Source organism: Anser anser, assembly GCF_964211835.1.
Source record: "Anser anser genome assembly, chromosome: 19".
Taxonomy (NCBI): domain Eukaryota; kingdom Metazoa; phylum Chordata; class Aves; order Anseriformes; family Anatidae; genus Anser; species Anser anser.
In genome coordinates this window covers 12107021-12123635 of record NC_139740.1, presented here as the reverse complement: position 1 = coordinate 12123635, position 16615 = coordinate 12107021, and the positions used below count along the sequence as shown (strand labels likewise).

The following is a 16615-nucleotide window of genomic DNA, read 5'->3' as shown; positions in this document are numbered from 1 at the left end:
TCTTTTTAGTAAATTAAAACCTACAGACAAAGATCGACGGTTATCCGTAGAGGTCTGGGACTGGGATCGAACAACCAGAAATGATTTTATGGGATCTCTTTCATTTGGGGTGTCAGAGCTTATGAAAATGCCAGCCAGCGGATGGTAAGAGTTTCTGGAGAGACTTTTGAAATAGTATTTTTCTTCAGTATAATTACATTTTTTGTGGCTTTTCACTGTATCTCATGCTATGAGATCACTGAAAATGTGTCCAAAACCGGGAAACATAGGCTATGTATAACAAAGAAGGATAATTAAAGGAATTCTTTTCTTTTGTCATGTTCATGAAGCTTCTGCTGGAGCCAGGAGTTGCTGCAAACTCAATTCTGTGTACATGGTCTTGTGATATGTGTTTTATTTTTATCACAAATATGATATATTCATTATGAAGCATATCAGTTATATATATAGCTCCACAAGTTCAAAGTACATGGGAACTGATTTTATAAAATGCCATCTTCTTACCTACCAAACCATGCATAGAACTTATCAAACCTTCTCAAAAAGTATGTCTCGTTGAAGAGAATTGTTTAGGGCCTTAGAAGCACTGGAGAAAAGGTTCTTCAAGGTTGATTTTTCCACTATATTACAGGATGATTGGAATGAAATCCTTGTACATTACAGTGCCTTGACAGATAGTTTGTGATTAAAGATATAAGCTAGGTGAAATATACTCTGTTTCTCTGTTTGCTTTAGAACTTGGCAAACAGTTCTTTACATACAAGTGACATTGGTACAAACACCTAAATCAGATTTTAAATCCAAAAGGAATAAATAAAAATGTAACGATATTTTCTTTACTCAAATATTTTACAGGTACAAGTTGCTGAATCAAGAAGAAGGTGAATATTATAATGTTCCAATTCCAGATGCTGATGAAGATGGAAATGCAGAGCTTCGACAGAAGTTTGAGGTGAGGATTAAGCATAAATATGCAACTGTATTTTGCATACAGTTTTCACCTTATTACCACAAAAAAAAAAAAAAACTGTTCAAAGTTATATAGTGTTATTATTTTTGTTGCTTATGTCAGCAGTATGTACCTTTGGGTTTCTTGAAGATTGGGGCAAGGGGATAATTCAACAGTAGCATCATTTATCTGACAGTTCTTCTCTGTTACGACACTTATAAATTGGTATTGTAAAATATTTCTTGTCAGGAATGTGTAATGATTTCAGTGTGTCTTTTAATGCTTACTCCAAAATCTGCAAAAGCGATTATTGCCAGTATCCTTAATAATTTGAAAAACAAAGGTCTCAGAAACAGCAGCATTTTATTACCTAAAATGTTTCACACTGAATATTTTTTTAAGAGAAAACAGTTACAACTGCTGACTAACTGGAGCTTTAAAGTCTCTGTAGAAGGCTGTCAGCTGAAGTTCTGATCTCTCTCATGTGGGTATGGAAGTTTCAGGAGGAGTGGTATTGCCGGTTATGTACAGAAAAGAACCACTGAAGAAAAACAGTATTTTCGGCAGTCCTCCAGCCCTCTGCAGTGCACGTTGGAGTGGTTGGTAGTCACAGGCGTGGTCTCACCGTGCCTTGCAAAGGAGTCGTTTCTTAATGAACAGACTTAGCCAGCCTCTTCTGACAACTGCAGTGGTATTACGGCAAAATACTTGCTGTCCATTAAACCCAGCAACAAGAATGGTTTGGGCATGGAGGTGTTTTGGCAATGGTTGTACTGGATTCAGCTGATCCGAGTACTCTTTCCAGTTGCATATGCAATAATGAATTCAAATATTCCAATAAATACCGATTTCTTTTTTCTAGTTGAACATTTACAACTTTAGTCTAGCAGTTTATCCAAAAAGTAATTAATGTACCTGTTATGCTTAACAAACGCTTAAGGCTGTTTCTTTCAACCTGAAATGGCAATTTTTTATGTTCACCATCAGGCAGAATTCTACATTGTTATTATAAAAGATGGGTTAACCCAAGAAAGTGAGGAAAAACGGCATATGTTCAACTTTCAAGAAAGAAAAAGAAAAGGTGCTTCAATTTCTTCTGAACACATTTGGATCAGCTACCATACTTTTGTCTGCAGCATGAACTATGATTTTTGTTTTACATTTGAGAAGTACTTTAATCTCCATTTCATTTTCCTTTCTTTACAATTGTGATCTGACCAGTGTGATTTTATTTCACTGCACTAGGTCATTTTCTATTCAAGATCATATTTACCTTTTATCCTCCCTAGAAAGAATAACTTCAAAAGTAATTCTTTTCACCCCTTACATGTCTCTGTGCAATATACGGAGTCTGGAATTGGGTGGACGTGTATTTTAGTGGTAGAGCTATGGAAATTACCTATTTTTTTTCTCAGGACAGAGACAGCACAAAAATACAAGTCACAAAAAATGTCTGTTTTAAAATGTCAGTAATTACATGTGGTATGTTTGCATACTGAATTTATAATCTCTTAGGGTTTTTTTGTGTTTTTTTTTTTTCTAGAGCCTACTGTAAATGCAGAATGAGTAGTCAGGGTTTATCTATGTCCTGCGACTAAGTGGTGTAGAAATCCTGGGAGGCTGCATTGCGTAAAGCTCCTGGACTGGGTCTGAGAAACCGCAGCTTCACATAGGGTCAGCTCTGTCTCAGAAATAATTAGTCTGTCTCAAAGTCTAGTTAGTTCAGCTTCCACACTGTGCACTCGAGGCTCTGCCTGTTCTGCAGGTAGCAAGGTTGACACCATCTTAGTGGTCCAAATTGCTCAGGGAAAGGGAATAGGTTTTCAGTGAACACAGTGTCTCTGCAATATTGGTACTGATTCGCATAACGAACATTATGAAACCTAGTGCTGCTATATGTGAATATTTGTAGCCAGACAAAATGTGTGATTATAACTGGACCAAGGCTAGTATAACAAAGTATTACACAGTAAAAGAATTTGGGTTCAACCGCTTGAAGTCTACCATTGTGAGAAGGAACAGAGGAAAGCAGCACCTTCTCAGTAATGTTCTTAGTTGGTTTCAAGGGGAAATTACTGTCATGACATATAAAAAGTAACAGCACAGATGTCTGAATGGTGGTATTTAACTTATTAGCTATTCTGATACGGTACATAAGTAGTGCTGGCTCTGATCATCTTTTACATTATGTTTCTTATCATTTAGATCTTGGCTTACAAAGTCATTTTATTTTAGGTACCCTATGCTAAGGAACAAGTAGAGAGCACTGAGAAGTGTTATTTGTGAGTCAACAGCATCTTCTAAATAAATATTTCCACTGTTCTGAAATCAGCTTTGAACCCTTACAGGAAGTCTCTTGACAGCCATGTTACCAGGTGGGGGTGTTGGCAGGAGGGTTAAAAATATGGATAGACCAAGAGAGGTCATACCGAGCTATCTTCATGTTTATCAGTTTATAGAAAAGAATAATTTCAGAGTGCTTGCTAATCCAACTCTCAATTTGTGGTTCTTGGTTCTGCTTTTCAGAGTGTGACAGTGTGATTGATAGCCAAGCGACATTCGTTTAATTTTGAGAACAAAATTACAACTATTTCTACAGTAGTATTGGATTAATAATACAAAATATTTAAAATGAATAATGGTAGTCTTCAGAGTAAAGAGTGCTAACAAACCTAAGAAATAAAGAAGAACAAGAATAGAGAAACTTCAGGATGAGAATTTCATTAGCTTATATTAAGGAAGATAAAATATTTTCAGGTTCTTTTCAAAATTATTATTAAGTCTTAAAACAATCTTAAAACCGACTTTGCCCTTAAGTCTGAGCTTTAGCAATATGCTTAGTAGAACCTCCACAAGCTCTTAGGAGCTACGTCCCATTTAAATCAATGACAATTTTTTTAATGTCTGTCCGTGTCTTTAGTTCCACAAAGATGGTTAAGATGTGGCCTCGGGCTCAGATTGATTTCAGCTGTTTACACTATCCTATCACAGCCTTCTGGCTCCATTTTAACAACCCAGACTTCTTACTGAAGTCACCCAAATCTCATCAGTATGCTGCTTTACTTACCGGACCTCCTGACACAGAAGTCATTTATCAGTGCAAGTCTACCATACAACAGCTATGCAGGATTGATAATAATACTCCAAAAAAAATCAAAAAAAAAAATCAAAACGTTCTATTCACGTGCATTTGTAATTTGAACAGTAAAATGTATTTTGTTATTAGAAAAAGTCTGTGTGTGACCCATTCTGCCAGATCTAAAGCAGCTGAAAAACGAGCACCCGACCTGTGCCCAGTAGTTTGGGATTCTGCCCAGCAAATGGGCCAAGTTTGGGAAGGAGGAGGTGAGGACGACGAGGGTTTCGTTAATGGAGTCATGCAGTGACCTCACTAAGTATTTTTAGTTACTGCTATGAGGATTTTCTTTTTATATACTGTCTATGTATTCCTAGATGAGGTTGTGCAGTACATGGAAGTTGAGGTATGCTCTGCATAGGTGCACTATTTTCTATACATCCAGTTTTATTAAATCTACATATTTCTGGATCTCACCTATCTCTAAAAGTTATGAATCAACTATGTGTTCACTCAGCAGTATGATCAAATCTGTCTTCAGTGATTTACAGATGATACATCATTATTAATATTTCGAGATAAAAATACACTCCTGTAGGAAGTGGAGGCAGGATAAAATCTGTCACTGTTTTTCATTTGGTTTTAACCTTCGCTTGTGAGTTTTCTCCCCGCAATGGCATTATTGGTGGCCATCTCAAAACGAAACTGGATTCTCAACAGGCATATTCAGAATAATTGTGGCTGCTCTGTAATTGTTCGGGCTGAGGTTTCCAAGGCAACTCGCACCAGTCCCAGGTGGCTGCGTGAACCCGAACTGCCAGGGCTTTGCTCTCCAGTAGCACTATTTGTCGTATCCTTATTTTCCTCGTACAGCATTTTGCTCATCCTAGAATAAAAAAAAGCAGGATATTGAAATAATGCAGCTTTACTGTAGTTTTAATACCTCATTACAATTTGAGCAGTAAAATATTTTTGCCATTTCTGACATTGCTCCTTTTTTTATTTGAGGAAAATAAATGTGTAAATTCTGAACTTCTCCTGTAGGAAGTTATTTCTGATTTCTGAAGCCCTGTTTCCTGTAATTTGCTGCCTAATAAAGCACTTCTTGATACTTAAATATCACCTTAGAAGAATAATAGAATCATCCTGGCTTAATAATAGGCTGGTTAATTATTCTGTCTGTCCCCTTCTTTACACATCGCCATCACGGAAAATGTTATTAAAAATAAAACAGCTGCTGTGGTTCATAGCAATGTTCATTTTTTAATTAAAGAGAACAGAGTAGCTATAATCCTTACGTGTGGATATATTTACCAAGTATATGGTACATTAAGTGATGTGAGCCACCCGAGTTTGGTGATTAAAGTGACCCAAGCAATTTGTTAGAAGGGAGGAGGTTGCTGCTCACAGAGCCTTCATTTTAAGGCATCCGTAGGGAGGATGCATAGCGGTCCTCCTCCTGCCTACCGTTAAGATGCTGGACATTTTATTTTGCTCTATCTGTTCCCATTAGCGTGGCTGTGAGAGGGTTTTCAGCAGAGCACGGCATTCCCTTGATTCCCAAGAGTATCGACCCTGCTGCAGCGTCCACGCGGAGCCGCTCCCGTGGACCCTGGGAGGCACTTCCCTGGGGACATCCCTGTCCTCTCCCAGTCCCACACTGGGACAGCCTGCAGTGGGTGGCTGCTCCGCTGAGGCTGCCCCCCAGTGCCTGTCACCTCTCACGTGTGGTCTTTGGGTGTGCTTGGTGCACGGTGCTGGAAATGAGGAGCTGTTCACTGCTGTCGCCTCCAGTGCTTCTGAGCTGTGGGTAAGCATGGGACTTGGCTTTTCGTGGCTGCTGGTTTTGTACCAGTCCATTTCATTCAGTGAATGACAATGAAATCACCCCGTAGTAATCAGACAAAGCTATCCCAATAAGTACTTTTTCTGCAAAGTAATTTCTGGTCAGTGTGAGGAAAAGCAGGAACCATTTTCATCCACCGGACGATGCTGTGGGCCAGGCCCGTAAAACGATCTGTGGCAGAAAGGTCAGGCAGAGTACCCAGGGAAAGGGCTCGTGCTGGCTTTACGCTTTGATCCAGGTAGCAGAGGAAGCACCCAGGAGCAGCTCCTTTTATTCCTGGCCATATTCCTGATGGGCTTTTTGCTGCCAGCTCGGTGCGGTGAGCTGGCCTGGCTGTGCAGTTCCCCACTTGTGGGGCTGGGCACCCCGTGCTGTCCCGGCTCTTTTCAGGGCTCATCATGAGTTGCTTTTTAGCTGCTTTGTGCTGCCAGAATCGATGAGGAATGCTGTATACAGGCTACAACTGTACTTTTCTTTTGCAGAATAAGCAGATCGAGACATAAGGAGAGAGGAAAGAGTTCAGATGAGGGTAGATACTGTATCTGAAAACTGGAAGCCTACAGTCAGTGACATTTTGGTGACATCTCAGTGCTTCTAAACATACCCATTATTACCAAGCTAAAGAAAATGTCTTTTTAAATGTCTCACCATTTTAATTACGAGAACAGGGACAGTGTGGTGCTTGGCCATCAGGCTTGGTTATAAATACCTAGCCCCTCTCCAGTGACGCAGGAGCTGAGATATTTCTGCCTCTTATGTGCCACTAACCTCCCGCAGTACGCAGGGCAGAGCTCTGTTTGACCAAACTTGTGTGTTAATCCTTGAGCAAGTGTAAATGCAGGCTTGAATTCCTGATTAAGTAGCCTATCCTGATCGGCGTGTGGATGTGCTGCACCCAGAGCAAGCGCTCATTTACGGAGTCAGGCCTCTCTCCGTGCAGCACAGCTGGGGTTAAACACTATTTGGAAATGTCTGCAGGCTTCAAGGCACATTCAGAGCTCTCTGATGAGTTTCAGTGTTGTTATAGTCAGTGCTAAAGAAACTCATTTATTTATCATTCCCTTTCTGAACATGGGTAAATCATTTCGGTTTGTTTCGCTGCAATGCTGCCTTTCTTAGATCTCTACCACTCCCTTCCGTTTCATTTTTTTCAAGCAGCTTCTGGCTGTGTTATTAGAAAGGAGAGGGCCAGTACTTTCTGCATTAATCTGGCATTTTTTCTGACGTTCACAACAGTTTTAGGTCAAAAGGACATTTTCTTTTTTTCCTTTCATCAGCAGCCGGGACATGCCGGAGCGGTGTGGGCTGCGGACGAGTGCTGCAGCCGTGTGGCCAGCGCCTCGGCAGGAGGCTCCGGGGACTGCTTCAGCAGCTTCCTCAGAACCCAAGGAGCTTCCTAATTAAATCTGATATTTTCATACCAAAAAAAAAAAAAAAGGTGGCCATAGGGGAGCTTCAGATTTTGCTAATTTGTGAGTTAAATTCTTCTGTCTTCTGGTTTCTGTGCACAGTTCTGTAAGGGCTGTGAAGAAGACGTTTCTTCTCAGCCTTTGAAGGATGCTTGTGCTTTTGCCCCAGAGCTGTCATGCTGCAGTCACTTTACTCTTTGTTTTTCTGAAATAAATAAAAGATATGATCTCTGCCATATCCATATCTAACTTGTATGTGTTCCCATTTTGAGGCAATAATAGTAACTTCAGGCAGTTCAGCAAAGGTGACAAGGAAAAGAGAAATAACATTGCTGATGCTTCAAACTGTAAAAGAAAAGATTAAATTTACTTTCCAGGAAACAGGCACTAAGTATACTGAAATCATGACCAGCCAAAATATCACTGGCACATCAATCCACACTCTTTATGTATATAAAAAGAGAAGCTGCTTTTTTTGGCTGTGGCACTCGTTCCTATTTTTAAATTGTGCATATTTAATCATTAGAGAATAGTTTGCTGCTGCAGTATAGAAATGCTGTTAGATGACTCCATCTGTTCCATACTACCATTTGGCATGGGGAATTCCCATATGCAGTTACCGGAGGTTTCCCATCCACTCACCATATTTAAAAGTAGAGAATTTGAACGTTCTTAACCAGAGGACATTCCTCTTCAGTCCTGGTTCCTATGAGGTGGTGAGTTCTCTGTGAGTTTTTTCTCACTATATGTGTTGTTATTAAGATGAAGAATGTAGAAAATTACATTGGTAACGGGGATTTCTTTATCCCATATATAAAGACAGTTTAAATGCATATCTCAAAACAAGGCAAAAACTCAAAAAATATTTTTGTGCTGGCCCCTGTCTGCGGTGTGTGTTTGTTGATAGGAGCCCGAACTTCACACATCTGTACATTCAGCTTTATGCATTTCAGTGGTTTAAGGGCGTTAGGAATGTCTCACGCACGAAGCATATGGATGCACAAGATTGCAGTTAACATCGAATAGCAGCTGACACAAAGACCTGCACTTCATTGTGCTCTGCTGCACTGTGCTCCTTATTGCCAGGGTGATTAATGCCATGGTTTCTTTTTCGTGAGGTTTCTGCGCACAGCAGGTGCGCCCATCTCTGTATTCTCGCTGCCGTGTCCTTATTTGTTGACTTGCGCTACTGATGTCGCTTGGCTTCTCAAGCCCTTTACTAATGCAGCAGTTTTTCTCCTTGCCTGCCTTTCCCAGGACTGTCATGTCAATGCCTGCTTCTTCAAGGTAGTTTTCTCCTCGGCGTTCTGCACCTTTCTCTTCACAAAGCCGCCTCTATGAGTGTCTGAAGCTTGTTAAATTCAATTTCATTCTCACAGTGTTTTAAGGATGCACTCCTTTTAATCTCTAATTCAAGCTCTTCTAAAGAAAAACAGTAATTTTAAAAAATAAAGTATGCATCTTCCATAATTTGCCACAAAGTTGTCCCCAGATGAGAAGTTGACTTACAAAAATGGGTCAGCAGACCTCCGCAGTTGCGGTGTGCCTTTCATTTTGAAGGACTTGGTTAAATGAATGGCACCTTCTCATGGAAAATGGTGCATCTTTAATTTGAAATACACTTGTGGAACTTTAAATAACTTCCACGGATCAAATAATTCGCACATTCACTGGATATTTAAGTAGATAAATTTACATGGTAAATAGCATGCATGTATCATGATATAATGTGCTACATACTATATGTAAGCTGGGATATACTATATTGTAAGCGATAATACCCATATGCACAGATGCTCTGATACCTGAAATGCTAGTCCACCTGCTACTTCTTCCCATTTTACTTCCTTCACTAACTGCCATCTCACTGAAATACTGCCATAAGCGACGCATATCAGCATTAACAATATACACATCTGCACTTTTCATTTGCATGTAGTGTCTCTCCATCAGGTTTTCTTGCTTTATTAGGGCAAAAGTTACACAAATCATACTTCCAGTCTCATACGTGGGTTTAGTTACAATTTAAATTAAAATGTGAAACTCCTGTACTGTAAACTGTTCTAAGAACCTGCAGTTATTGAAGCCATTGCCATCTTCTGATAATACTTTTACAGTTTAAGTTGATCGAGAGCAGTTTAGATTTTATAGCCCAGAGTTTAAAAGACTTAATTTAAAAATCTTTTTTTTAACGTTGTTTGTATTACTAAAGTATGATTTTAACAAATATTTTAATACTGAACCAGAAAAAAAAAAGAGAGATTATTTATCATTGCCAAATATTTCCTAATGCAGTAATCATCGTATTTGTCATACAATCAGTAACTTATGTTCTCTTAACCTTCATCCTTTCTCTGGTATCTTTATCTCAGAAAAGCTTTTCAGAAGGTGAGTTACCCTTCCTCGGTCCTTTCCACCTCCTCGTATTTGAAAATAAAATCACATGTTGGTTTCATTGATGAAACTTGTTTAATGCAGGGAAGCTTCAAGCTTCTCTGTTGAAATATATTTTTAAACAATTTTGTTTGAACAATTTATAGGTAGCATTTAAATAAATAACTTTCTATACTTTTATGCAGTATATCGTAGTGTATTTAGCTGTAATAATTGAGGGGAGAACCCTTCAACATGGAAGTGTGACAGAAAAAGTAGTAGATGGAAAAATCTCAGCAGCGGGGTATTGCAAAGCCCATTTAAGCTGCACTGACAGAGCCAAAGCTACCCTGAGAAAATGCAGCTGGGATAAATACAGTAATGTCTAACGCTGTGGTGTCACTCCAGTGTAAAACCCAGGCCCTGAAGTGTACTGATCTAAACTGACAAAAGTTCTTGGTCCACTTTTGGTTTCATCCTAGGAGTGCACCTAAAAAAAAAGAGCTGAACAGTTTCACAAACTGCTGCTTCATAGGCAAAATTCTCGCTCAGTCCTCGTCAATTAGAAACATGAATCCCAGCAAAGAAAGTTGGCAGTCTTGTGATACAAGACTCGGGAATTCCATTTCTTCATGAAAAAAAAAAAAAAGCTAGCTTTCTTGTTTGTTGTCTGTCTTTCCTCTCTGAATTGTTCCAAATCCCCATTCAGCTTGCTGCTGCCAGGGACTTAGCATTACCAACCTAAGCTCAGAAGCATCCCTGCATGCTGCATTGTGCAAGCTAATCGCCACTGACATTAGCATATCTTTGGTAATAATTCTGTCAATAATCAGTTTATGTGGGACTGCTGCGGAGGTTATGTTCCCAAGTTTACAAGACTGGAATTGAAAGGAAACAGCAGGAGCAGATGAAGAAGGAAGGCTGTGTTCCTGAGGATAATATAACACTTCTGAGCTAGAAATAAATAAAATGTACAAAAATGATTTTAAAAGATCATAGAAAATTTGAGAACGCTGTGAGCAAGGTCAAACAGCTTAGTTATTTATAAATTGTTTATTAGATACTAGTAAGGATCATGCATTTATGCTGCTTTTGTTCGCCCAGCAAAGTATATATTTAGATTAATTTATTTTCACAACATCGTGCAGAAACCACCTTGATTTTGTGTGTGTGTGTTTGTGTTAATTAATCACATAGTGCGACCTGGTTACAGGATCCCCAGGTTTTAAAATCACTGCTTGTCTGCAGCTTTTCGTCCCTGAGGATTTTGTGCAGGGATTTGCACTCAGATCAGGTAGAACTGAAGTCTTTGAAGATTGCTTTAGAACGGAACTTTAGTTTTTGTCCATATTGAAATAAGTTTTATGCTTAAAGCAAATTCTACACCCTATTTTTTTATTATTGAAAATGAGCAGTAATTTGCATAGTTTTAAAATGAGGGAGCATATGTAAGAGCAACTCTTTTTTTTTTTTTTTTTTTTTTATACTTAGGGATTCATTATTCCAGTACTGACTGGAAAGCCAGCAATATAATTATATTCGCTGTTTGTGTTTTTATTGCCACTATCACAGGATATTTCAGAGAGAATTCTTGAATTTTATTCCTAGGCAGCCTCTTTAATTACATTCCATCTAGTTAGACGCTGTTCTGTTGCAGCGGATGGTGTGTTTGGCAATAAAGGCAGAAAACAAAGTAGACTCAGGTGGCCACAGGATTATTAAACAGATTAAACACGTTGACGGTGCCAAGTGGGTAGCTGGAAACTCTTCCCTCTCTAGATTTGGCTGCTCACAGCCAGAAGTCCCTTGTACAGGGCGATATCCCCTGAAACTGGTATTCTGAGGATAAATGCATCCTATTCTTAGGATAAATGCATCCTTTTCCATAGTCTTTTGACTCTGTTGTCTGCATTTTCTAGGGGATGTGGTTACCTTTATCTTGTCCCTGACAAATCTGATTAGAAGTCACTTACTCGAGTACTTTATACAGTTTTAACTTCTACACAGCACCACTGAAAAAGTAAAAGAAAATAAATAAGGCATGTGGTTATAAACCCCCCAAAGCAGCAGCACTGCCAAGATGCTGCATGGTATTTAATAATAAGCTGTTGTATTGTCCTTTAGGATTCTCTTGTAGCTTATATATTGAGTAAACTTCCCTTGACCGTAATGTTGAGCTCGGGAAAATAATTTCTGCTCTGAGGTAGGAACCACAAGGGGTCAGTAAAGAACACAGAATAGCAGCCAGAGCAAAAAGCTGGCTGTAGCAAAAGTCCTGAAGGACATGGAAAGATGCAAATTGTTGCGTCTATATGTATTTGTAAAGATCCAAACCCGTCACATTAAATGGCTATTTGATAAAATTCACTGTAAGTTTTTCATACAGCCCTTTGTACAAGTCTCTTTATCTGGCACCTATGATCATTTTCCCCCAGTCAAAATATTTAGGAGCTTGCAGCTGTAGGCGTGAGTTCTGCCTCTGCCCTCCTTGGTACTGCTCAGGTCACCTCTGCCTGCGGGTGATATCCGTGATTCCCAGCCCTCTGCCTGCCTCTGCCATGATTTATGTGCTGGGGGACACGCACAGGGCTGGCAACCTCTGAGTCACGGAGTAAAACCATCTCAGTGCAGGCCTGTGAACCTGCAGGGCGTTAGAAGAGGCACTGCTTACCATGAGCAGTGCCTATGGAGAATTAGGCAAAATAATTCGATTTTAGTGATCACGCAGCATCCTTTGTGGGACACGGTGTTTTCTCTTCTGTTATTTGTAACCCAGGTCATTCGTCTATGCTCTGATATCATCGTTCCGGAGCATTGCAGCAAAATTCATTTTACTTCATTTTTTATATATAGCATTTTTATTTCTTAGCACCTGAAGCTGGTGTCCTCTGGGCAGCAGCGGTGTGCTCCTTGCTGGGCACAAAAGTATGGGTGTATGCATCCACTAGCACAATACATTTCTGTAATTTAGTTTGTTTAGCTCGGGAACAAAGATGAATCGCTCTTTAGAAGCATTTGTTAAGCGACAGAAAGAAGTGCAAGAGCCAGACACTGTGTCTGCTGTGCTGTTTCTCAGGCAATGTGGTGCAAAACCATCTCCCTAGGTTGCTGAGCACACATTTCATAGGCAGGCAGGAAAAATGGTGAGGGAAGTTCCCTGCGTCCTTCCTGACCTAACAGCAAGATCAAGAGCTCAGGCTGGACCAGGAGATAACTGGTGCTCGCGCCGTCCCCTCGCTGGTTAGAGCTGCTGGGCTGCTAAACCATCCCGAGCCCAGGCTGTAACTTTCTCTTTTCTGGGTTGTTTCCATGACTACAAAACTCTGCTAGTGAGTTATAAGCTTGCATTAAGTTGTGCTATTGAGCTTAAAACTCAGTCTGGTGAAGTATTAGGACTTGCTGGGGCTTAGAAATGAACTCTTCTCATTTCAAGTTATCACCATCCTGACAATTAAGTCGTATAAAGTAGGAAATTGATAGCCCTTCACAACATCTATAATTACATGGAATTGGAAATGCAATAATATAAGAAACAAGCTGCCACAATGATGGAGCACATTTCACTGAGGAGGAGGTTTTTTTCCTCCAGATTGTGACTTGAAATTTATTGGCTTTATTTAGATTATTAAAGGCTTGCTAATGGCTCAACTTGTTAGGCTGATCAAAATCCCCACCGAGCTTTCATGACTAGAAACCCTAAGAGGGCTTTTTGTCCTTCCCTGAGTTTCTGAGCAACTATTTCAGTTTCTCCTTTCTACATCCCAAGCGTGAGCTTTGCAGTTCTGCCAGTGACATCTCTGAGCATCTGCTCGAGATCGGAGCTGCTCCGATGCTCCTTGTGCCGAGTCCAGGCGGTGGCGGGCGTGAGTGGGCATCGGCTGCCGCAGTGACACCCGAACGGGACCGTCTGGCTGCTCCTTCCCTTGCTTCTCACCAGTGGCTGCTCAGCATTTGGAAGTGATGTGCAGAAGGTTACCCACGGCCCTGCGATGGCTTTGGGCTAATTTCAGAATCAGGATAGGAAACAGTGGGAACGAGGCAGCCTAGCCTGAGACAACTTGTTATCTGAGGAGCGTGCTGGGGTCTAGCGAGGAGCTGGGGAAGCCTTACTGCAGGGTGAGAGGCAGGGATTTTGTCAGAGTTTTACACAGAGATTGAATCATGACAAGAGGATGTTCCTGCTCAGCTGATCTCAAGAAAGCTCTGGGACCCCAGATAAAGCCTGCAGCAAGCCTGGGCAGTTAATCGTTAGACTGCTGGCCTGTCAAAACTGTAATTTTTTTGTGATGGAGACTGACGGGAATGCTGCTCTCTGATGCTGCATCGCTCACTCGCTGTTGACAGCTGAACGAGGCAGAGCAGTGTGTGCTAGGTGGGCTCTGCAGTCGAGGAGGGGAGACGAGGCTGGTGTGTGGCGAGCAGCAGCGATGCCAGCCTCCAGGAGGCTCAGCTGCTGGCAGCAAGGCTCTCCATTTCTCTTCCCGGTAGGTGTCAGTGGAGCCAACAAGTAGCAGATGAAACGTGGCCGTAAGCGTGCTGTTTCCAAACAGAAGTGGCACGTACTCAATGTGTACGCACCTCCCCACAAGCAACATGAATTCGGACTTGTTGTTAAATATTATTTTCGTTTACCGCTTTCTCCTCTTGAAAACCCGTTACCAGTAGATCTCCCCACCGGGCATCCGGGAACTTGCTCAGAGCGAGTTGCCGTGACAACCACGAAATACATCCTCGGTGCCCTGCGTGCTGCAGGGCCTTGTGGCGGCCGGAACATGTCGTCGTGGGGAACGATGCGGCCTTGCCCTTCTGCAGCTGCGCAGGGAGGGCGGCGGGGGCTGGCAGCAAGATTTGGCAGTTTTGGAAGCCAGCACTGAAAAGGCTCGATGAGAACATAGTGCGACTGAAAGCTGAGCGCTGTGATGGATTACTGCCCCCTAAACCACTCCTGTGCTTCACACTTCTCAGTAGGTTTTGGAGAACAGCTATACATATAAATTAAAAAACAATTTTTACACATAAGAATTTCTTTACGAAGAGCATTTTTTACTACAAAACCTGAGCTGTCCGAATGTACCGAATCCCAAGAGGCTCTCCAATGTAACACACTGTAACTTTCTATAAAACTCCCTAAAGAAGTGCATTTGGGCTGAATAGATAACATCTCACCTGTGGTTTCAGGGCAAAAGAACTGGCCGAGATAAGGTGCGTCCAAGCCAAAGAAGTAAGATGATGTGCATGTCTTGTTTTCTTTTAAGATTAACTCTTCTGCTCCCAGTGCAAACTAATTTATCTTTAACGTGCCTTTATCCTGGTTTGTTTGCTGCAAGCTGACTTGGTTGTGACAATGCTGTGCTTTTATCAAACATAAAAGTAGTTTACAGTATGCTGGGGGAGTTTGTGGACAAATTTAAGCAAGCAAAGGCATTCCTGCTATTGTAAAAACCCCTAATATATATAATCAATAAAACAGTTTGAATTGTGATACCCGTAATGCTATAAGGATGAGTAAGTCCCAAAATAATATGGAGCATTTAAGTAACTTTGTAAGAATTGCTTTTTAAGAAATATGTTGCTCTCTAAGACAGCAACCAGTAGGTTGTGATCCCAGTTCGCTCTTCCTCCTTTCACATCTACCTCTTCCATCCATTCCAGCTGTTTGCCACATCATTCCTTTTTTTCGAGCCGTATCCAACTGTAAGAAAACCTGCTCCCATTCGAGAATCTGGGTGTAAACACCTGAGAAAAAAAAATACATTGCTTGGGCTGTTTACAAGACCAGAGTTTGAAGAGGAAACGATGGATCTGTGCAAAATCCAGAAAGATCTGGGCAGCATTTCACAATGTCAGCTTTAGGGAACAAGGTCTGCGGTATTGTATCTGGGGCCTTCCTCTCTGCGTGGCTCAGGTCCCGGTGCCCTGCTCTTCAGCTGTGTGTTTCTAAGGCTCTGCACCACAAATTGCTCTCCTTACGCACGGTTTATCTATCAAACAGAGCCCAGAGCCCTGGGTCTCTTTATTCCTCTGTGGTTAGCACTGTTGAAACAGCATTTCCCAGAGCTCTGGGAAACACTTCTATCCAATATCTGTCCTATTTTCAGTGCTTAAATTGGCCTTAAGAAAGCATAAGCCTCAAACAGATTTTCTTCTCTTCTAATATATAGTAAAGTTATTCATCATGGGCAACCCTGGATGCAGAGGTAATGGTGAAAGAAATGGTGTGTGGTTTTACATTTCATTTATGCAAATTAAAATACATTGTGCTTCTCACTGGGACTGTATTTTAACAACAGTTTTGGTTTGTAGCTCCACATCTGAAGTAAAAAGAAAAATTGTTTCTCATATGACGAAACAATGACCCCACATGTTAAGGTATGCAAAAAGCTGGGGAAAAGTGTTTTTCTAGTGAAATATATTTTCAGCAAGTTATTTCCCATGTGGTTCGTACCACGAGATTAGCATTGTTGTATGTGAAGAAACTTTGTACGTACATGGTCATCCCATTGTATATTGCACCATTAAACAATCCCAATCAGCACAGCCAACAAAATGTTCAACTAGAGGGTGTGATGAAGGCACGTGCAGATGGTGGAAACCCTTCAGGAATAGCCACAGCGTGGGGGCAGGTGAGGTCTTCTCCAGGTGCTCTCCCCAATTCTTTACTAAACTTGTAAGCAAATGATTGTTTCCCAGTACCTCCACCCAATGCTCACATTAGGGCACAACATTTATTGTAGACTTTTAGGCAAAACAATTTTGGTATTTGAAGAAATTTTCCTAATCCTTTAGTGATAACCAGAAATCATTAGATGAGTTTCTGAAGTACTTTTGTCTTGCCCCGTATTGTGGGTTAGGTTCTGCAAGAAGTCAAGGTTAAAGTAAAAAACTTGGTGGCATGGGTAGAATCTGTAATGACTGGACTGTGTTTATCTGATTTTATTTGCATGCCCAGAGTCTACTTTTGT

At 40.9% G+C, this 16615-nt stretch overlaps 1 protein-coding gene across 2 annotated transcripts in view; it reads left to right on the top strand.

Moving 5' to 3' along the window:
* The window catches only part of PRKCA (protein kinase C alpha), a 154534-nt gene that overhangs the window by 106413 nt on the left and 31506 nt on the right, over positions 1-16615 (top strand). The window contains exons 7-9 of one of the 2 annotated variants that reach the window (XM_083804917.1): positions 10-144; positions 856-952; positions 14832-14855. In XM_083804917.1, coding sequence (XP_083661043.1) covers positions 10-144; positions 856-952; positions 14832-14855 — 256 coding nt within the window. The remainder of the gene's footprint in view (positions 1-9; positions 145-855; positions 953-14831; positions 14856-16615) is intronic. The other variant, XM_083804918.1, reaches the window with a different exon arrangement.